The sequence below is a fragment of the Parambassis ranga genome, chromosome 18 (assembly GCF_900634625.1).
Source record: "Parambassis ranga chromosome 18, fParRan2.1, whole genome shotgun sequence".
In the NCBI taxonomy this organism is placed as follows: domain Eukaryota; kingdom Metazoa; phylum Chordata; class Actinopteri; family Ambassidae; genus Parambassis; species Parambassis ranga.
The window spans coordinates 6,542,073-6,558,267 of record NC_041038.1 but is presented as its reverse complement, the minus strand read 5'-3'; the positions used below and the strand labels follow the sequence as shown (position 1 = coordinate 6,558,267).

The 16,195-nt window shown below is 41.4% G+C and overlaps 3 protein-coding genes across 8 annotated transcripts in view; 2 read left to right on the top strand and 1 right to left on the bottom strand.

The window, feature by feature from the left end:
• Positions 1-9,927, bottom strand: part of LOC114450753 (solute carrier family 24 member 2) — a 39,494-nt gene extending 29,567 nt beyond the window's left edge. For 4 of the 6 annotated variants that reach the window (XM_028429101.1, XM_028429104.1, XM_028429105.1 and 1 more), the window contains exons 1-2: positions 4,606-4,745; positions 2,677-3,751 (exon numbers count right to left, since the gene is read on the bottom strand). In XM_028429101.1, coding sequence (XP_028284902.1) covers positions 2,677-3,579 — 903 coding nt within the window. In that variant the 5' untranslated portion in view covers positions 3,580-3,751; positions 4,606-4,745. Of the gene's footprint in view, positions 1-2,676; positions 3,752-4,227; positions 4,358-4,605; positions 4,746-4,855; positions 4,901-9,847 lie in introns of those variants that run through there. The other 2 variants (XM_028429102.1, XM_028429103.1) reach the window with 2 other exon arrangements.
• Positions 9,928-10,599: 672 nt separating this feature from the next.
• Positions 10,600-12,771, top strand: rpl34 (ribosomal protein L34). The gene is made up of 5 exons (XM_028429206.1): positions 10,600-10,689; positions 11,098-11,166; positions 11,287-11,386; positions 12,450-12,553; positions 12,645-12,771. The coding sequence occupies exons 2-5, from the start codon at positions 11,105-11,107 to the stop codon at positions 12,727-12,729; spliced, it is 351 nt and encodes a 116-aa protein (XP_028285007.1). The 5' UTR covers positions 10,600-10,689; positions 11,098-11,104; the 3' UTR covers positions 12,730-12,771.
• A 1,007-nt stretch (positions 12,772-13,778) lies between these two features.
• ostc (oligosaccharyltransferase complex subunit) lies at positions 13,779-15,343 on the top strand. The gene is made up of 4 exons (XM_028429281.1): positions 13,779-13,992; positions 14,345-14,438; positions 14,514-14,711; positions 14,826-15,343. Exons 1-4 carry the CDS (start codon positions 13,854-13,856, stop codon positions 14,842-14,844), a joined length of 450 nt encoding a protein of 149 aa, XP_028285082.1. The 5' UTR covers positions 13,779-13,853; the 3' UTR covers positions 14,845-15,343.
• Positions 15,344-16,195: the final 852 nt, after the last annotated feature.

The window sequence follows — 16,195 nt, the reverse complement described above, 5'->3', positions numbered from 1 at the left end:
TTGTTTTGGTTTCATGGCCTCCATCTTTCATGTATTGGCCGCTTGTTTACTATATTATATGTATCTATGTATGCGCATTGACAGTAGTGTCCCTGCATATGTGTATTGTCCCTGTGTCATTGTTTATAATGTCCAAGTGTTGCTGTACATGTACATGTTTTAGTATGATGTTATTGGTTTTTAGTGTATAAATAGCTGCAGTGGCAATAGCAGTGTATGTGTTGTTCATATTGTTTTATTGTTTGTTTCTTAGTCTCCTGCCTAGGGACCACAGAAGCAAATCAGCTGTATAGCTAACTCTGGTATAGGACTTGTTCTGTACATGGCCCCTGTTTTATAAACTAATAAACTAAACTATACTGCCAATATAACAGCTCTTCCATTAAATATAAAAACTAAAGAAATAAGATAAATAAGGTGTTTTTCTCTCATCAGCCACAGTGGGCATCTGTTTTAACACCATCTGCCCAACATCAAACACATAAAATAAGTGCCAAGCAACAGTGAACATGGTGGTACATTTGGTTAGCAGTAGCACTTTGTTCATTTTGTGGCTTGAAAAGCCCTGGATCTGGCAGTTCTTTCAGTATTGTATTGATAAAATTACACCACAGACCTCGGGCAATAATAAAAAAAAAACGAAACCCTGTGACACCTATGATCTGTCCAAAAATCGAAAAAAGCTCTCACCATTTAACTCACTGCCTTGAAGCAAAGGCATTATTTTCTAGAAAATAAGACAACAGGGCCATCTATTTCTGTCTAACCAGGAGCAAAAGAAACTTTTCACGCAGTGCAATGAGATGAAAAGCAGCAGTCACAGAGAGAGGGAAACTGACTGATGATTACTAAACGTGGATGATCGCTCTGCTGTCTAAGTCGACCTGAGAATCCTTCATGGAAAACATATGCTGTTAACAGCCACAACAGCACTTCTCACACAACACCTAACACAACGGGGACATCCCAATATCATAATGCAATGTAATAATCTCAGGGAGGCCCATTTTAATCTAGTGTTCACTTTAAGGACGTAGCATCAAATGACACCCCGTTGTCCTTACAATGCAACACCTGAGCTGTACGGCACAATAACGGGAATCACTTAGAGGAGAAAAAAAACACACTCACTTCATTATAGAAGAAGCATAAAAAGCCAGACATTTATTTGTATGTTATCGGACATCTTTATGAGTCATCCTTGTCCTTGTACTCCCAGTGCTCATGTACACACACTCACACACGCCTGCATCAATTAAGTCTCAAAATAACGCTTGTGTCTTGAAATACGCATGTCCCCAAAGTGTCAGAGCTTGATTAAAGACGGGTGTTTAGATGATTATATTCTAATAATATTTGTGCCTTTGTAGTTCTATTAACCCTCTAGACCCAGACTTCAAAATGAAGGAGGTTAAGCGACAACCTATATTTGCTCACATTGGCTGATCTACATCAGACTGATGGAGATACGGTTACCCACAATGCAAAGGAGAGACAAGAAATTAAAGCTGTTGTAAGCGACCAGGAGATGGGACATGACGGCAGGGTTTAATCGACTCATCTGTCTTGCAGTATTTCTCCACCCTCCATCAAAAGTTGTTGTCCCCCCCCCCAACACACACATGCACGATTCTCTTGGCCAGAGTACCCAGAATCCATTGCACTTCAAGGTCACCTAAGTCTTCTCTGGCACTCAGCCTGAGCACCTCTCTTCTACTCCTTTCCTGCACATAAGCCCTCCAACCAAACAGTGCACTAAAGACTTTTTAAACGAAGACAGGCGTTTATTTGAGCATTTTTTGTTTTTGAACACCCCACGGCATACAGCACACGGAGCTGCTGGCTTTCCTTGAGAGTTTTTCCTCCAACATTGTGTAACCTGCTGTTTAAATATCCTTTATGTACTTAGAATAAATCCTGATGATTTAATGAAAGCTTTACAATACAACTTTCACAAAATTTCATTTCCATTTCATGTCACAAAGAAATCTAAATCCGTCCGGATAATCTCTACACCAGTATCAAATTGCATTGCGGTGTCTTTTACCCTTAAGTGTCATTGACGGGGGTCGAATGTTAGGTGAAGTGAAACACAATGATTTCTACTGTTTGTGTCTATGGGGTATTTGCCATTTCTACTGATGAGAAATGAGTGAAAATACTGCACCGAAATACATTACGGGAAGAACTTCCACTTTCAAACCAATATCCACAACAATGTCTCACAAGTCCTGAAGCCATTTACTAATTGTGGTTTATTCAACAATTAAAAGACTGTATTGATGTGGAAAAAGAGCTCCTGAGATTTCTGAGGGATTTGTTTGACAGACTGGGACACAATTTGTAGAGCTTAACCCAGAATTACACGTTTGCTTGTGTTTTATTAATCCCACAGTGGAATACTATATGCCAGGCCCTGAATCATATTAAAGGTCAGTTTAGCTGTTCAAGTTCCTGTATTTTAAAGTGTGCGTATGATATACCAGCTGTTTCAGTGCAGGACATCTGGATATATAAAATAGTCATTAGGTTGATGACGACAAAAAAATGATGCATGTCACTAGTTTATCAAAGCTGCATGAGATGTTTAAAAGACAAGAGGAGACATCAAAGGTCTTTTCTAGAATTCTAACTTCACAGTTTTACGTCGGATACAAAACTATCATTTCAACTCACCTTGGGCTGTACCTCTACTTCTACCACTTGGTTCCTGTTCATGCAGTCTTTGACGAAGCTTTCGACTTGCCCGTTGAACTTCATGAAGATCACGTAGGCGGCGTAGGAGAAGAGCAGCGTGATACTTTCCCAAATGGAGATGAAGTTATCCAGGAAGAAGATGATGAGCATGATCAGATCCAGGATATAGAAGGACACGTCACGGAACAGTGGCCACCACGTCAGGTTTAGGATCTCCTTGGAGAAGATGGCGCACATGCCAATGACGAAGAGGATGTTGAAGACGGCCGATCCCACGATGGTCCCGATGCCCACGTTGCTGTGTGAGATGAAGACACCAATGATGGAGGTGAAGAGCTCCGGGGCAGAGCCGCCTGCTGCCATGAAGGTGGCGCCCGCTACATCATCTGAAATGTTGAACTTCTCCGTGATGACGGTTAGCGCCGGGACGAAGAACTCGTCGCACACAATGGCTAAGGCAATGAACATGTAGATCATGCCGAACATGTGGAGGACCACTGCTCCTTGGCGCCTCTCATCGAGGGTAAAAATGTCTGGCGGATAATCCCCCTGACTGTTGTTGCTATCTGCAGTAGATTTCATGGCTATCGGCCTGTCAGCTGACACATTGGGGTCCCTCTGGTGTTGGGTGAAAAGTAGGGTCCTGTGGGGGACTGACTGGTGGAGGCTCTCCTGGGGCAGCACTGGCTCACTGAGACCCCCTGAGCTCCAGGTGAAGGCACTGAAGGAGACGGCACTTAAGGCCACCAGGCTGAAGGCCAGACCTAAGATTCGCACAGGCCTCAGCTTTTTCCGCACACACCGGCGGCCCTGCTGCTTACAGGCTCGACCCAATATGGGCCTTCGCTCTAGAGAATCCATGCAGGGTTGATCTGAACCCATGTCTGTGCAGCTTTTTTGGTGTCCTCACTCTCGGTAGGTAGACAGGAAGAGGGGAGAGCGGGGAGCAGGTTTTATCGGAGACGATGCATGGTGCTGTCCTCACAAATCAGGTACAAAGACTGTAGGTGCTTTCCAGGATCTGGTTTGCCAAATGATGTCTTCATATTAGCCTCTGCTGGACAATGGAAAGAATCAAGAGTAAAAAACAGGAGCACAGGACAGTAAAATTAACAAAGATAATTTGACTATAGAGTGCACAAGATCTTGGTTAGGTGTGACAATCTAGAGATGCTGGAAAGCAAAATGAGACAAAGAGCTAGTAAACAAGTTTATATACATTAAAAATAATTAGAATAAACAACTGCTAGACTTAGATTGTTGCTGTAGACTGCACAAAATGACTGATTCTAAAAAGATCAACCAGGAACTGATACATTCGTAAATTAGATTTATTCTGATTTCATCATTTTGTCACTAATAACTATTTATTGGATTTCTAAAATAAAACTAATCTACATTTTAAAAGCTATTCTAACAGACTCGGAGACAAACTTGCACATCCATGCACATTTCACTCACTGACTAAACCTCTTCTGTTCCGCATCTGTTGCAACTTGTGCTCGTTAATCTGACATCGGCTGTTTTTACCTGGGCAAATATCACGAAACGTCAAGGCCGAAGGTTTACGGACATCACTCGGCTGCAGTCAGTGCAAATCGGAATGACGCTGCTTCTCAGGTGAAAGCGGAGCAAAAACACACATCCTGTCCTGTCTGACTTCTCTGTGATGCTGCCTCTGAGCTCGTCTGAGATGCCAGCTCCACTGACAACTCTCTCCCCCACCAACCCACCACCACCACCCCCCCCCCTCGTCTGCCCTTCAATAATGCATTCGCCCTTTCAGCTCTATCGTCACACAACAGCTCCCCACATCATCCACGAACACAACAGCTCAACACAACATTAGTTTCCCTGGCGAGGCGCATGACGCGCGGAGAGAGCCATGCAGACCGTGTCATGCCTTACCTTTGACAGAGGCGAGAGAGAGAGAGAGAGGGAGAGAGAGAAAGGGGGAGGAAAAAAAACACAGCCGCACAGCACAGCAGCAGGTTGAAATTAGGAAATCCTCTCCGGTGCCCTCTTGCTCTCATTGAGCAAAATGTGACCGGTCTCCGCTCTCCGACGACAGAGGAGGAGCTTTGGAGGGGGAGAGGGGAGGGGGTGAGGAAGGGGAGGAGGAGGGGGGGGGGGGGCCTGCTCTTCCAAATGCGCTCACCTCTTTCCCTCACAGCAGCAGCAGCAGCAGCATCCCTCCCGTCTCCTGTGAGAGGAAGAAAAAAAAAACTCAGCCAGTCGAAAATACCTTGCTAATGTTGCAAAATATTGTGCTGGGCTGGGCTGGGCTGACCACGTGACCCGGCTGGTTTATTAATAAAGCCAGGTAAGCAGCAGACAGCGCATCCCTCCCTCCCTCCCTCCCCGGTGCACGCTTGCAGGGTGGTGGTGGTGATGTTTCATTTTGAGGGAGGAGTTGCCGTGGTTACACAGCAAAGACTGTATTTCAACTATTATGTATTTCCACATCTGATGGCGGAACAGGTGGATCTCAGATCTCATGTGCACGCCTTGGGTCATTTCAAGGTTACATGATCCTGTTGCGCACATTTCACATTTACCACACAGATGCACATCCTCACACTTAATATATTAGAAACCACTTTATCGCAAGAAAAAGCATAGATATGACAGATACAATGAAACTAAACAAATACTAGTTATTATATGTGGGGATATTTCTTATCTCTTACAGTGGCCCCACCCCACCCACTCATCATAGTTGACAGGACAAACACTGTTGGACAGAGTCAAACTCTGAAGCCCAGGAGACCAATCATTCATTTGCTATGTGATTGAGTTTGATTGCGTCAGTGTCTATGAAGCATTGGTTTTAATACCGGAGCCATGGCCACTAGGCAGTCCCACAGTTTGCTGCAACAACAAACTGCTGGCTGCCCAGTCAAGCGGATTAAAAAGTGGATTTGATTCGTGAATAAACATGTGAGTAAGCTACATCATCGATCAGATGGTTGAGGATAATAAGAACCGGCCATGGGGCAGGATTTTTTTTGTCACAGAACCATCTGTCAGTTAAGGGAATTCCACTGATTTTAAAGATAAAGCTTAGTTTATCACCAGGAATAACTCACTCTCACACATACATGAAAGAACAGGTTGCCAATGGCTATTTGAGTGTATAAATGAATGGATTTTGTTAGGTTTATGGCACACAACTACTTGCTGGATCAGTTTGAATGCTGACTGGATGTCACAAAAGGCTTATTACAGTTTTTTTTTTAAGATGCCATGATGAGCACTTGCATCTGATTCGTCCACATCCCCGTCACTGCAGGCCAGCTCCGAGCCAGTGACCCCAGCTCTTCAAATTAGATCTGTCAATATTTTTGCCTATCAAACCAGATCCCATCCAAGCCGTCAGCTCTTTTTCAACAATGGTTCCAACAGTGCTCACGCAAGCCTCTCCTCTACACCAACAGCACCCAGCTCTCCTGATCTGGCTGCATTTCCAGCATAAAAGTGATGACTGGTCACAGGTCATGTGGTGGGGAGGAAGGTTTCTTTTTGTGGAGGGGGTGATGGTGGCAGTTGTTTTGATTTGTCTGAAATCTGTGCAGCGACAAAAACAACAGAAATTTCCATGCTGGCCCTGCCCCCCACCTGGCCCACCCTCTCTTTGGCAGGGCAGCTAAATCCAAGCCTTTGTGTCCCACATAGTTGTATGGATTTGTCAGCAATGGGGCAGGGGGCAGTGGGGGGGGGGGGGGGGTAGACAGGGTGACGATAACCAAGCAAGTATTTTCCGGTGATGGAGGGAAGTACAGCTGCCTGAAGCTGTGTGTTGTGAATTAATCCAATTAAACAAGGCCTTTTTATTAATAACTGGTAGTTTTTTGCTGGTGTAGATGAGGAAAGTAGTGAAATCTGAGAGTCCCAAGATAAGCTTTTTCTAAGAGACTTGCTCCGGATTAGATGTTGAAAGCCTCATATTAGCAAGCTTCCACCCCCACCACCACCACCACCACCACAAGAGTCTGCACAAAGAGGCTTGGACAGACCACCTGCCCCTCAGGAAAATGTGGTCAGCTACACAAAATGGACAGGAGCACCAATAGGAAGCTCAGATAGTAAACAGTGAGTCAGTGAGACTCCTAAAAAGGATGAGTAAATGTATTTCAATAAGACAAATGCATTAGTATGCCCATTATTACACAAAAGCAAGACTGTCCAAAGATAAAAGTGGGAGAGGCCATTTTGGCTAAAATTGAGGGGGTGGATTGGAATATTCATTTTCAGTAGCAGTAGTAGTGCTAAAGAGATTAACCAATTGATAATCCAGGAGCGGGTCTGATCACTAAGTGCTGGGGCTGATTAGATACAAGCACACATTGTGAAAGTAAGATGCTGCTTTCACTGTGTGTTAAGCTTTTGGTCCCTCCAAGCCATGATGAATGATACTTGAATAGGACTAAATGAACATTTTACCTGCTGAGAGCAAAGGGATTCATACATGTTTGGACTGAATCTATTCAACTAGTCCATTTCATCAATTGGCTCCAAAGACAACTGTAGAAATATTCTGCCCAAACTGTATTTAGAGTTTTATATATATGTATATTTAAGGGTGTTAGCTGTGTGGCTAACTGTCACCTAGCCTTGAATTCTCAACATTAAATTGCAGAGGTGTTTTCCGTGTGCATGGGGGCATCAGCCCTGGCTGTACAGCTGTTTGTTGCTAAGCTACATTGTACATTAAAGCCGAATACATTATCTTAAATAGATTATGTATTTGATGTGCTGAGGTCAGGAGGTTAGCTGAAGCAATGACCTAATCAATCTCTGTCTTTTGTGACCTTACAGTATTGCAGGACAATGGTATGGAAGGACAACCAGGACAAAAGAGTCGTATTGATTTACTCTCTCCATCCCTTCACATTACGAGCAGGACAGCACGTACAGAGCGTCCCTTTGACCTTTGGTGGCTGAATATGTCCGTTAATAATATATGGCTTTACATCTATTTGATCATTGCCACAGAGAGCACCAGAGGTGATGTTGTGTGAGGGCTACAAGGCCCAAGTAAATAAAAACATGACACTGCAGCATATCTTCCTTGGTTGTTATCTGTAATTGAGAAGCGTGATGCAAAGGGGGCACAGCATTGATACAGGATGTGCTGCATTAGAAGGTTAATCCTTATGTCAACAGCTCCACAGATGGAGCGACCTGCTGGGCTGCAGGGTAGATTTTTTTTTTTTTTTTTGGAGAGGGGGAAGACGTCAAAAGTCACTGCTGTCTGTCAGGTTACAACAAGTGTGGAAGGAGGAATGAGTGAGCTTGGGCAAAAACCAGACAAGTGAAAAAAAGTCAAAAAATGTTTCATGCTCTGATGTCATTAGGAAGGCAAAAGCAGAGCTGTAATCCTATTTTAATCGCAGTGGATTTATTAAACAGGAGCAGCAGGTTTAAATCTCAGCAGATTACACAGAAGGCCCAAGGAGATGTGGTGGGGGGGGGGGGTCGGGGAGGGTTGCGTAACCAAGTGCACTTAAGGTGATGTGGTTCATCTATGAGGAGTCATGGATGACGGAGGTGTCAGGGGCATCCTCAAAATGTAAAGTCTCATATACCCGTCAGGAATGTATTGTTACTTTTGTTGGGCAAACATCTAAATTAATAATGAGGTGCCGTCTTTTAGAATAATTACTTCTGGCACAATGAAGACAGGCTGCCTGCAGATGTTACTAATTATTGTTGTGTGTGTGTGTGTGTTTTTGTGCCTCAATGTCCCTTGGAGTCGGTGCAAATCTTGTAAAAGACCTGGATTCTGGTGAAGACCAGATTAATCCCAGGTCACTTCACATCTGGACGTAATCAAATCAGTCCCCTAACAGATCCTGCAGAACATGCTGCGACCTTTAGAGGTCACCGGCAGGAAAAAGGTTTCAAATTAAAAAACAAAAAAAATCATGATTCGTATGTGTACAGTTTGTCTCAAAAATGATATGAATGAAGGTAATAATATTTCTGATTTGCATCTTGAGTTGTATAATCACTGTTTAGTTTAAAAAAAACATTTATTTAAAAAGACAAAATAGAAGGCTTGTCCTGGCATGAAGGAGTTCTGACTGAGTTTTAAGTACTAGTCCGTTAAAGGATGTTTAATGTACCCTCACACTGCTCAGAGCCTCGTGTTGGTGCTAAACTTTGAGAATGCCGAGCTTGCCATCTGTTGGCTGAGCTTGGCAATTGTTTGTTTGTGACACAACACCTCTCTGATAGGGAGCCATTTTAAAAATCAGGAAATTTCCCCCCAACACCTCCATATTCAGAGTTAATGCTACTTTTTTAACACTTTCATATAGTTTTGCAAAAAAAAATATAAATGTTACTAGTGCACTGGATCTTAATTAAACACAGCCAAGACATGAGAAAACTAGCATCTATACAGACTGTAGCTGTATCACCTAAAGGATAATAACAATTATACAGCAAATGTTGTCTAAATTACACACACGTTTTCATCCCTGTATTCACGTCATGCCGCTGTGTGCCAGTCAGCTCTATGCTGCCATCTCCTGGACAATCTCTTATCTTACACTGAACGTCAATGAAAGCCAATTTTCCATCACATTCAGTTATATTTTATTAATCTTTTGGATGCATTTGGATGCATTACACATGAAAGTTTTCATACTCTTGTGTACTCAGTGATTTACTGTATCGACACCACCACTGATCGCATGTAATGCTTCCCTTCCTGTGACAGGTCAAAATGTCTGCATTGAACACATGTCCTTCCTACTTGCAGAAATGTGTGGCTGATGTTTAGTGAAAATACGTGTGTAAGACTTTACATTAACACTCCTCCTCTCTCACGCTCTCTCTCACACACACTAGCAGTATTAAGTCGACTTATATGAAAGACTGTATTTGTGATGCGGTACGTGTAGGATTCGTTCATTCAATATTTAATTTAAAATCAATTGAAACAATAAAATAAAAAAAAGCACTGATGTTGATTTTTTTTGTTTTTAAAGTTGTTATACACAAAACGAATAACGCTTCATTTTAGAACCTTTAAAATTACTCACGGCCGAATTCGTTTTGGTACACCTTACTTCTGATTCGCGCTACCCGGAAGAAATAAATTCCCTGTCCAGATGATGCCAAAACTACAAAAAAACACTACCTGGAAGATCCTGCTGATTTTGTCAATCATATTGTCTTCTGTCATTGTGACACGCTTAGTGTACGTCTCCACAATCGACATTGCTGCTGACTCTACACGTCCGTTTAAATGCTTTTGTAACGTACTTTTTTTTCTTCCGCCTATGATGTATATGTGGTGCTTTTATTTTGAAGGAACAGAACACAGTTGTTGCAGAGAGTTGGTGATGGTATGATTTTTATCGATTTACTTTATTACCTTCTTCTTTTTTATTCTTCCGTTGTTGGCGTGCGTATCTTCAGCATACATTGACCGATTTCAGTTTTTCAAATATTAAGCCATTTCTGTGTCATCTGCCAAATGTATCTCGTCCTACAAATTTCAAGCTACAGACTCCATTTTAGTCTTGAAACGCTCATTAGATGCTGCTCTATCAAACTTGTATTCAGAATTTTCTAATTGGCTGACACACACACACACACACACAGGCATACACAGAGGCATACAAAGCTCTGAATTGCTCTGATTCTCCAGCAATTCAGAGAAATCCTTCTTCACATCAGCGTTCAAAGCAATGCTTCAGCTGCAGCAATCAAACTTGCATTTTCTTCATGAAATGCCCTTTTCTAGTTAAATTATATTTTTGTCGCCATTAAAGAAATTCAAAAAAGAAATAAATAATTCATATATTACATTTCATTTCATTCATGTTTGTTAAAAAGCAAGTGTATAGTTTCAGTCATGGAGTTAAGTGGGAAACACCAGCAGGGGGCGGTCGAGCAGTGCTGAAACAGCCGGCATGGAGGAACTTTAACCTCTCACAGCCGCCTCGCTCCTTCCTCTTCCGGTTACGGCGATAGCAGGTATGGCGGCTCCTGCTTACCTCTGAAACATTGGGATTTTTTAATCGACTGTAATCTTACATTTTGAAACCACTTATCGTCAATTTCAAGTTTACATGGCACTAATAACAACTTAATGTTTTTAACAATGTGAGAATTTTACGACTCAGTTATTTCTAAGAAACGATTTTAGGATGGCTCTCCTCATGAACATGAACAGGCCGCTATCACTATACCGGGCTGTGTTTGATGCAGTCGTGGTAGCTAAAAACAACGTTTTAATCGATTTGTAATACAGAATTAAGAGTAAGCCTAAAAATACGGCCCGTAGTTTTGTAACGTTAGTTGTTAATTGCGCGTCTTTAGCGCTAGGAGTGTTAGCATATTAGCATCTTCTCACTAAAGTAGTTGAATATTTTCTCTTTCTAGCTTCAAGATGCAACGCCTGACTTACCGCCGTAGGCTGTCCTACAACACCGCCTCCAACAAAACCAGGCTGTAAGTGAGCTGTCTAGAATGTCCTTTCTGTGTCTTTGAATCCGGCAGCATCCTTTTAACACGTCCATGACCGGTTGTAGAAGTGCTGCTTACAAACACACTCTCCGTGCCGTCCTGCAGGTCTCGGACTCCTGGTAACCGCATTGTGTACCTGTACACCAAGAAGGTCGGCAAAGCCCCCAAGTCGGCATGTGGCATCTGCCCGGGAAGACTGCGTGGAGTAAGTGCAATCACCCTAACTCACTCATTGCTTTTCTTCCAGCAAAGTGGCTTGTGTTTAGAGGAAGTGGTGGTCTTGTGATGTTATCAATAAATACTGGCATCACTTAACAACATTAGCAACATTGAAACATGCAGATGGATTAGAATAATCTGTAGATCTAATGAGGGGAAATGTGTTTTCTCATACGAGTAAAACAATGAAGATAATGCACTGATTAGGTAGAGCCACATACTTGGTGCACCAACATTCTTACACTTAGTGTGGAAATGGTCTCAGATGCCATGCACTGTTGATATTGGCCCTTTTTCCTGAAATTAGGAGTTGTCAGAGTGACGTTTCCTGCAGTCTGTGAGCAGGGAAGACCGCTTGATTCGATTGTTGGGGATGTTACAAAGCTACTTTGAGGCAGCACACTTGGTCTTGCATCTATTTTTCCACAGACAACAGTCAGTTGCACCTGCAGATCACACTGGTACCCTCTTGTGGGAAAACAATTAGTTGGTTAGTGAGCTGACTTTAGCAATTTGTTTGGAAATTCTTAAAGCTGTGCATAAGGTGAAGTTGTCAAACATCGAGTGAGCTTGTAAACCAAGCTGATATTAATAGAATTAGGTCAAATCTCTCAACAAAATAAGAAAAGGAAAGAGACATTCATTAGTCTGATTGGGAACTGGGTTAACTCCCTCTATGTGGCTTATATTTTAGTCCTTTCTTTTGCTTTTTTTGTTAAACTAGAATGAGGGAGAGGGAGAAAATAAGGTGTTGCAATTTCCTCTTGAAACCCTGAATGTGAATGACGTTACACAATTACAAAAGGTGTGCTTTTACTGAGAAAGTAAGGGCCAGCACAGTTTTTTCAAGTACATAATAAGTTCCTATTAAGTCATTAATCCAAACATCTAGCATGTTATTTCAGTTGCCAAGCAGATTGCTTGGGAAAAAAAACAGTCTATAGCGTGTGAATGTGATCCTTTGCATGCTGGGGACTTGTTGGTTGAGGTTTTTTTGTTTGTTTTAGTTTCACCGCTCTGTTCTCATTGTGGCTGTTTGTTGATGACAGATCCGCGCTGTTAGACCTCAGGTTCTGATGAGGCTCTCCAAGACCAAGAAGCACGTTAGCAGGGCCTACGGAGGATCCATGTGCGCCAAGTGTGTGCGTGACAGGTAAGAAGAGTGTGTTTTGAGTTTGCTTTGTCTGATTGTCATGTTTTAATGCTTTTGATGTCTAAATTGTGCCTTTTATTTTTATTATTAGGATCAAGCGTGCTTTCTTGATTGAGGAGCAGAAGATCGTCGTCAAGGTGCTCAAGGCACAGGCACAGAGCCAGAAATCTAAATAAACTGTGTATTTGTATTGCCACAATAAAAAAATTACAAACAAATCCATTACTTGTGATTTGTAATGTACATAATCATTGGAAGGGTTGTAGCAGATAACTTGGATTTCTTTCTGACTCTTCCCCTGTTAATAAATATCAGGATTATAAAATGGCCTGAGGCTGAACCTAGTTGCATTCATTTCAAAGAATCAATACCAACAAATTGGCAACTGCAAATTAAAATCCTTCTGAAATTAACATTGACACAAAATGGTGACATTAAGATGTACAGTATTCAACCAAATATAACTAGCACACAATCAAATGATTCCTCTTGGGTGCAGAAGTAATGAGCAGACCTCGTAATCCAAAATGTTGTTGCACTCTGGATTAATGTTTTATGAATTTCTATGTTGTACAACCTCAATTCCTGTTGCCATTTTTACCCAATTAGGACTTATTACTTTTCCAGCCTTTTGTTGACCCTGTCCCAACCTTTTTGAGATGTGTCATCAAATTCAAAATGAGCTAATACTTTGCAGTCTGAACATCTGATATGTATTTTACTACATGTCTTAGGTTTTGCTTTTTGACATCATTAACTCTTTATAAAATCTGAAAAAGCCTGTTTTCATTATTTTCCTGCTTGTCATGTGGCTAAAATGCACATAAACCTTCAGTTTATAGCGCAGAAATTCAAAATCAGAATTGTTTAGCCAGGACGGGTATGAAAAAACTACACAGAATGATAATTAGGAATTATAAATGACTCACATTAAGCACAGGTTTCCCAAATATCCACTGAAGTACGGTGCCTGAGTATTGAATTGCATAATTAATACACCGGAACCTCTCAAAACGTATGATGTACTGTCTCTTTAATTACGTCACGCAATGTTATTGAACAAAGCTAAATTTTAAAGCGTTTACTGTTAAAACAATGTAAACTCGTTAAAAATACGTACATTCGTTTTATTTTTACGCAAATATAATCTTTAAAAAAAACAAACAAAAAAAATAACACGTTAAAATTGTTGAAAAAACGGAGAACGCGTGTAGTTCCGGGACACGTCAACAAACTCTCGCGCAGACGGAGCTCGGTCAGCGGCAGCAGCGGCTGTATTGTGGTGATATTTTCACACAGCATGGAGACTTTGTACAGTATACCTTTCACTGTGTTAGAATGCCCGAATGTAAAGCTCAAGAAGCCGTCCTGGCTGCACATGCCGTCGGCTATGACCGTGTATGCCGTGGTTATTGTGTCCTACTTTCTCATCACAGGAGGTAAATGGAGCTGCTAAGCTAATGTTGGAGCGAGACGGCTAGCTAGTTATTGCTGCATTTCGCTTATAAGTTTTGTGACATTGCTCATGCGTGTGTCGTGAGTGGAATATTGTGAGATATTGCAGGCTTTGTTGCATTTGTGAATTAACAGATTGATGCACATATCTAGTAGAGTAATGATATTACAGCAGTGGGAGGCTAACATCGCAGCTAAGCTAAGTCCAGTCAAGTTACTGAATGAATCTTAATTTGAAAATGATCCAGCACAAAGGAGTAGTATGGCCTTATTTGTATTGTTATTGTCATTAAGTACGACTTAATGTGCTAATGTTTTTGATCACGTACTTTGCAGGCATCATCTATGATGTTATTGTAGAACCACCAAGTGTGGGTTCAATGACAGATGAGCATGGACACCAGCGGCCAGTTGCCTTTTTGGCATACAGGTATGACAGTTACAGTATTACTGTTAGCATCTAGAAAGTATCAAATAAAGCTAATGCAAACATTTTGTTTTCCAGGGTAAATGGCCAGTACATTATGGAGGGACTGGCCTCCAGTTTCCTCTTCACGATGGGAGGTCTGGGCTTTATAATCTTGGACCGCTCCAATGCACCAAACATTCCCAAACTCAACCGCTTCCTGTTGCTCTTCATTGGGTTTGTGAGTGTTCTGCTCAGCTTCTTTATGGCCCGGGTGTTCATGCGTATGAAGCTTCCGTAAGTCCAAGTCTATTGTTTCCCACATTCTAGCCTGTTTCTTACAGCTATTTGTGTCTAAATAGCAGCTCTACTAAACAGTCTACTAAACTAATTTGGCTTTTGTCTTTGCAGAGGATACCTCATGGGCTAAACCCGACAACCCAACTCGACAACCAGATTTAGACAGACAGAAGGAACTAATTATGAGGGCACCTACATGTAATGAAAGAGTAAAGATGAAATTGACACATTTTCATATAATCAAGGGAGTAAAAGCACTGACCTTGCTTAAGAAATTAGAACCAACTGCACTGACAGTCACATTGGCTGTGTCTCCTTCCACCCATTTTCTTACAAATGTCTCATCAATTAGTGCAATGCTAAACAGTACGTTGCCAAATGTAGTATCTTAAACCCCAGCCACGTGTAGTATGAAGTAGATAAACTGTTCAAGACAGTGGAGAAGAAAAAGAAAGTGACTGGACACGGATGGGATGGAGCTGCTGATTTAGAATCAGGATTAGCACTGTGTGAATCATTTACATGGGTGTCTGAATAATGTGTGTTTGTGTAAAGAAACAATTGAAAGAGTCTTGAACCTGTCAGTTTTGTTTTTGTAAGGTTGTGAAATAAATCTTCTTTTTCACAGATTCTTGCAGTTTTTATATTTGCACAGCACCATTTTGACATTCTTGCATGCAGGATGATGCTGATAGTGCAGGTACTGTTTGTATATACTTTTTCTTGCCAGTAGGTGGCATCCTAGTTCTACCAAAGGTATACATTTAATACTTAAACTACATTTTGCTACTAATACTTAATGTACTTTTTTTAAACTGAAGTATTGCTATGCAGGATTTGTAATTTTTTAATTTAACAATTTACATTGCTGTGACACTTTCACTGTATGCAGTGGAAGTGTCCTTCCACCACTGATGGTGACAGTACAGTGTTTGTAAATAGCATACTGACAGCATCATCACTGTATGGTGTAATAAGTTGACATTACTTAAAAAAAGTTTGGCAACCGATTGCCTCAAAATTTCTAAGTAAAGTATGTCATTAAGTTTAAGTCAGTAAAGCTGAAATACTGCGTTTAGACTACTCATGCCATGACAGTAAACCTCAGTATAGTTAAGTCAAAATAATTAGTTTGGTGTACTATAAAATATCAGTACAGATTACATAAAAAGTATGAGGTATGTTAAGTAGGCACTACTTAAGTATGAGGAAACTGATGCCTCAGTCCCTGAATAGAGGATTTGCACCACGAGTGAAGGTGGTTGGGGGGGGGGCAGTGAAATGTCTACAGATCAAAAAATAAAAACTATGTTTGAGTCCAAGCGCCTTGATTTATTTTCTTGGCCATAACATTTCTGAGGATTTAGACCTCAATTTTAAGGTATCCGTCATCATCCTTAAGATATTGTTATGAAATTTATTAACGTGTGTACATGTGTAGAATGTAAAACTACAACGCAAAGGCCACATCAGGTGAGGAT

What these genes read in the sequence shown, in the direction of transcription:
- rpl34 (XM_028429206.1), top strand. Translation starts at nt 11,105, where the DNA reads ATGCAACGCCTGACTTACCGCCGTAGGCTGTCCTACAACACCGCCTCC. An exon ending in GCCTCCAACAAAACCAGGCT is followed by an intron (nt 11,167 to 11,286) that starts GTAAGTGAGCTG and finishes GCCGTCCTGCAG; the next exon opens with GTCTCGGACTCCTGGTAACC. An exon ending in GCCCGGGAAGACTGCGTGGA is followed by an intron (nt 11,387 to 12,449) that starts GTAAGTGCAATC and finishes TGTTGATGACAG; the next exon opens with ATCCGCGCTGTTAGACCTCA.
- ostc (XM_028429281.1), top strand. Translation starts at nt 13,854, where the DNA reads ATGGAGACTTTGTACAGTATACCTTTCACTGTGTTAGAATGCCCGAAT. An exon ending in CTACTTTCTCATCACAGGAG is followed by an intron (nt 13,993 to 14,344) that starts GTAAATGGAGCT and finishes CGTACTTTGCAG; the next exon opens with GCATCATCTATGATGTTATT. An exon ending in GTTGCCTTTTTGGCATACAG is followed by an intron (nt 14,439 to 14,513) that starts GTATGACAGTTA and finishes TTTGTTTTCCAG; the next exon opens with GGTAAATGGCCAGTACATTA.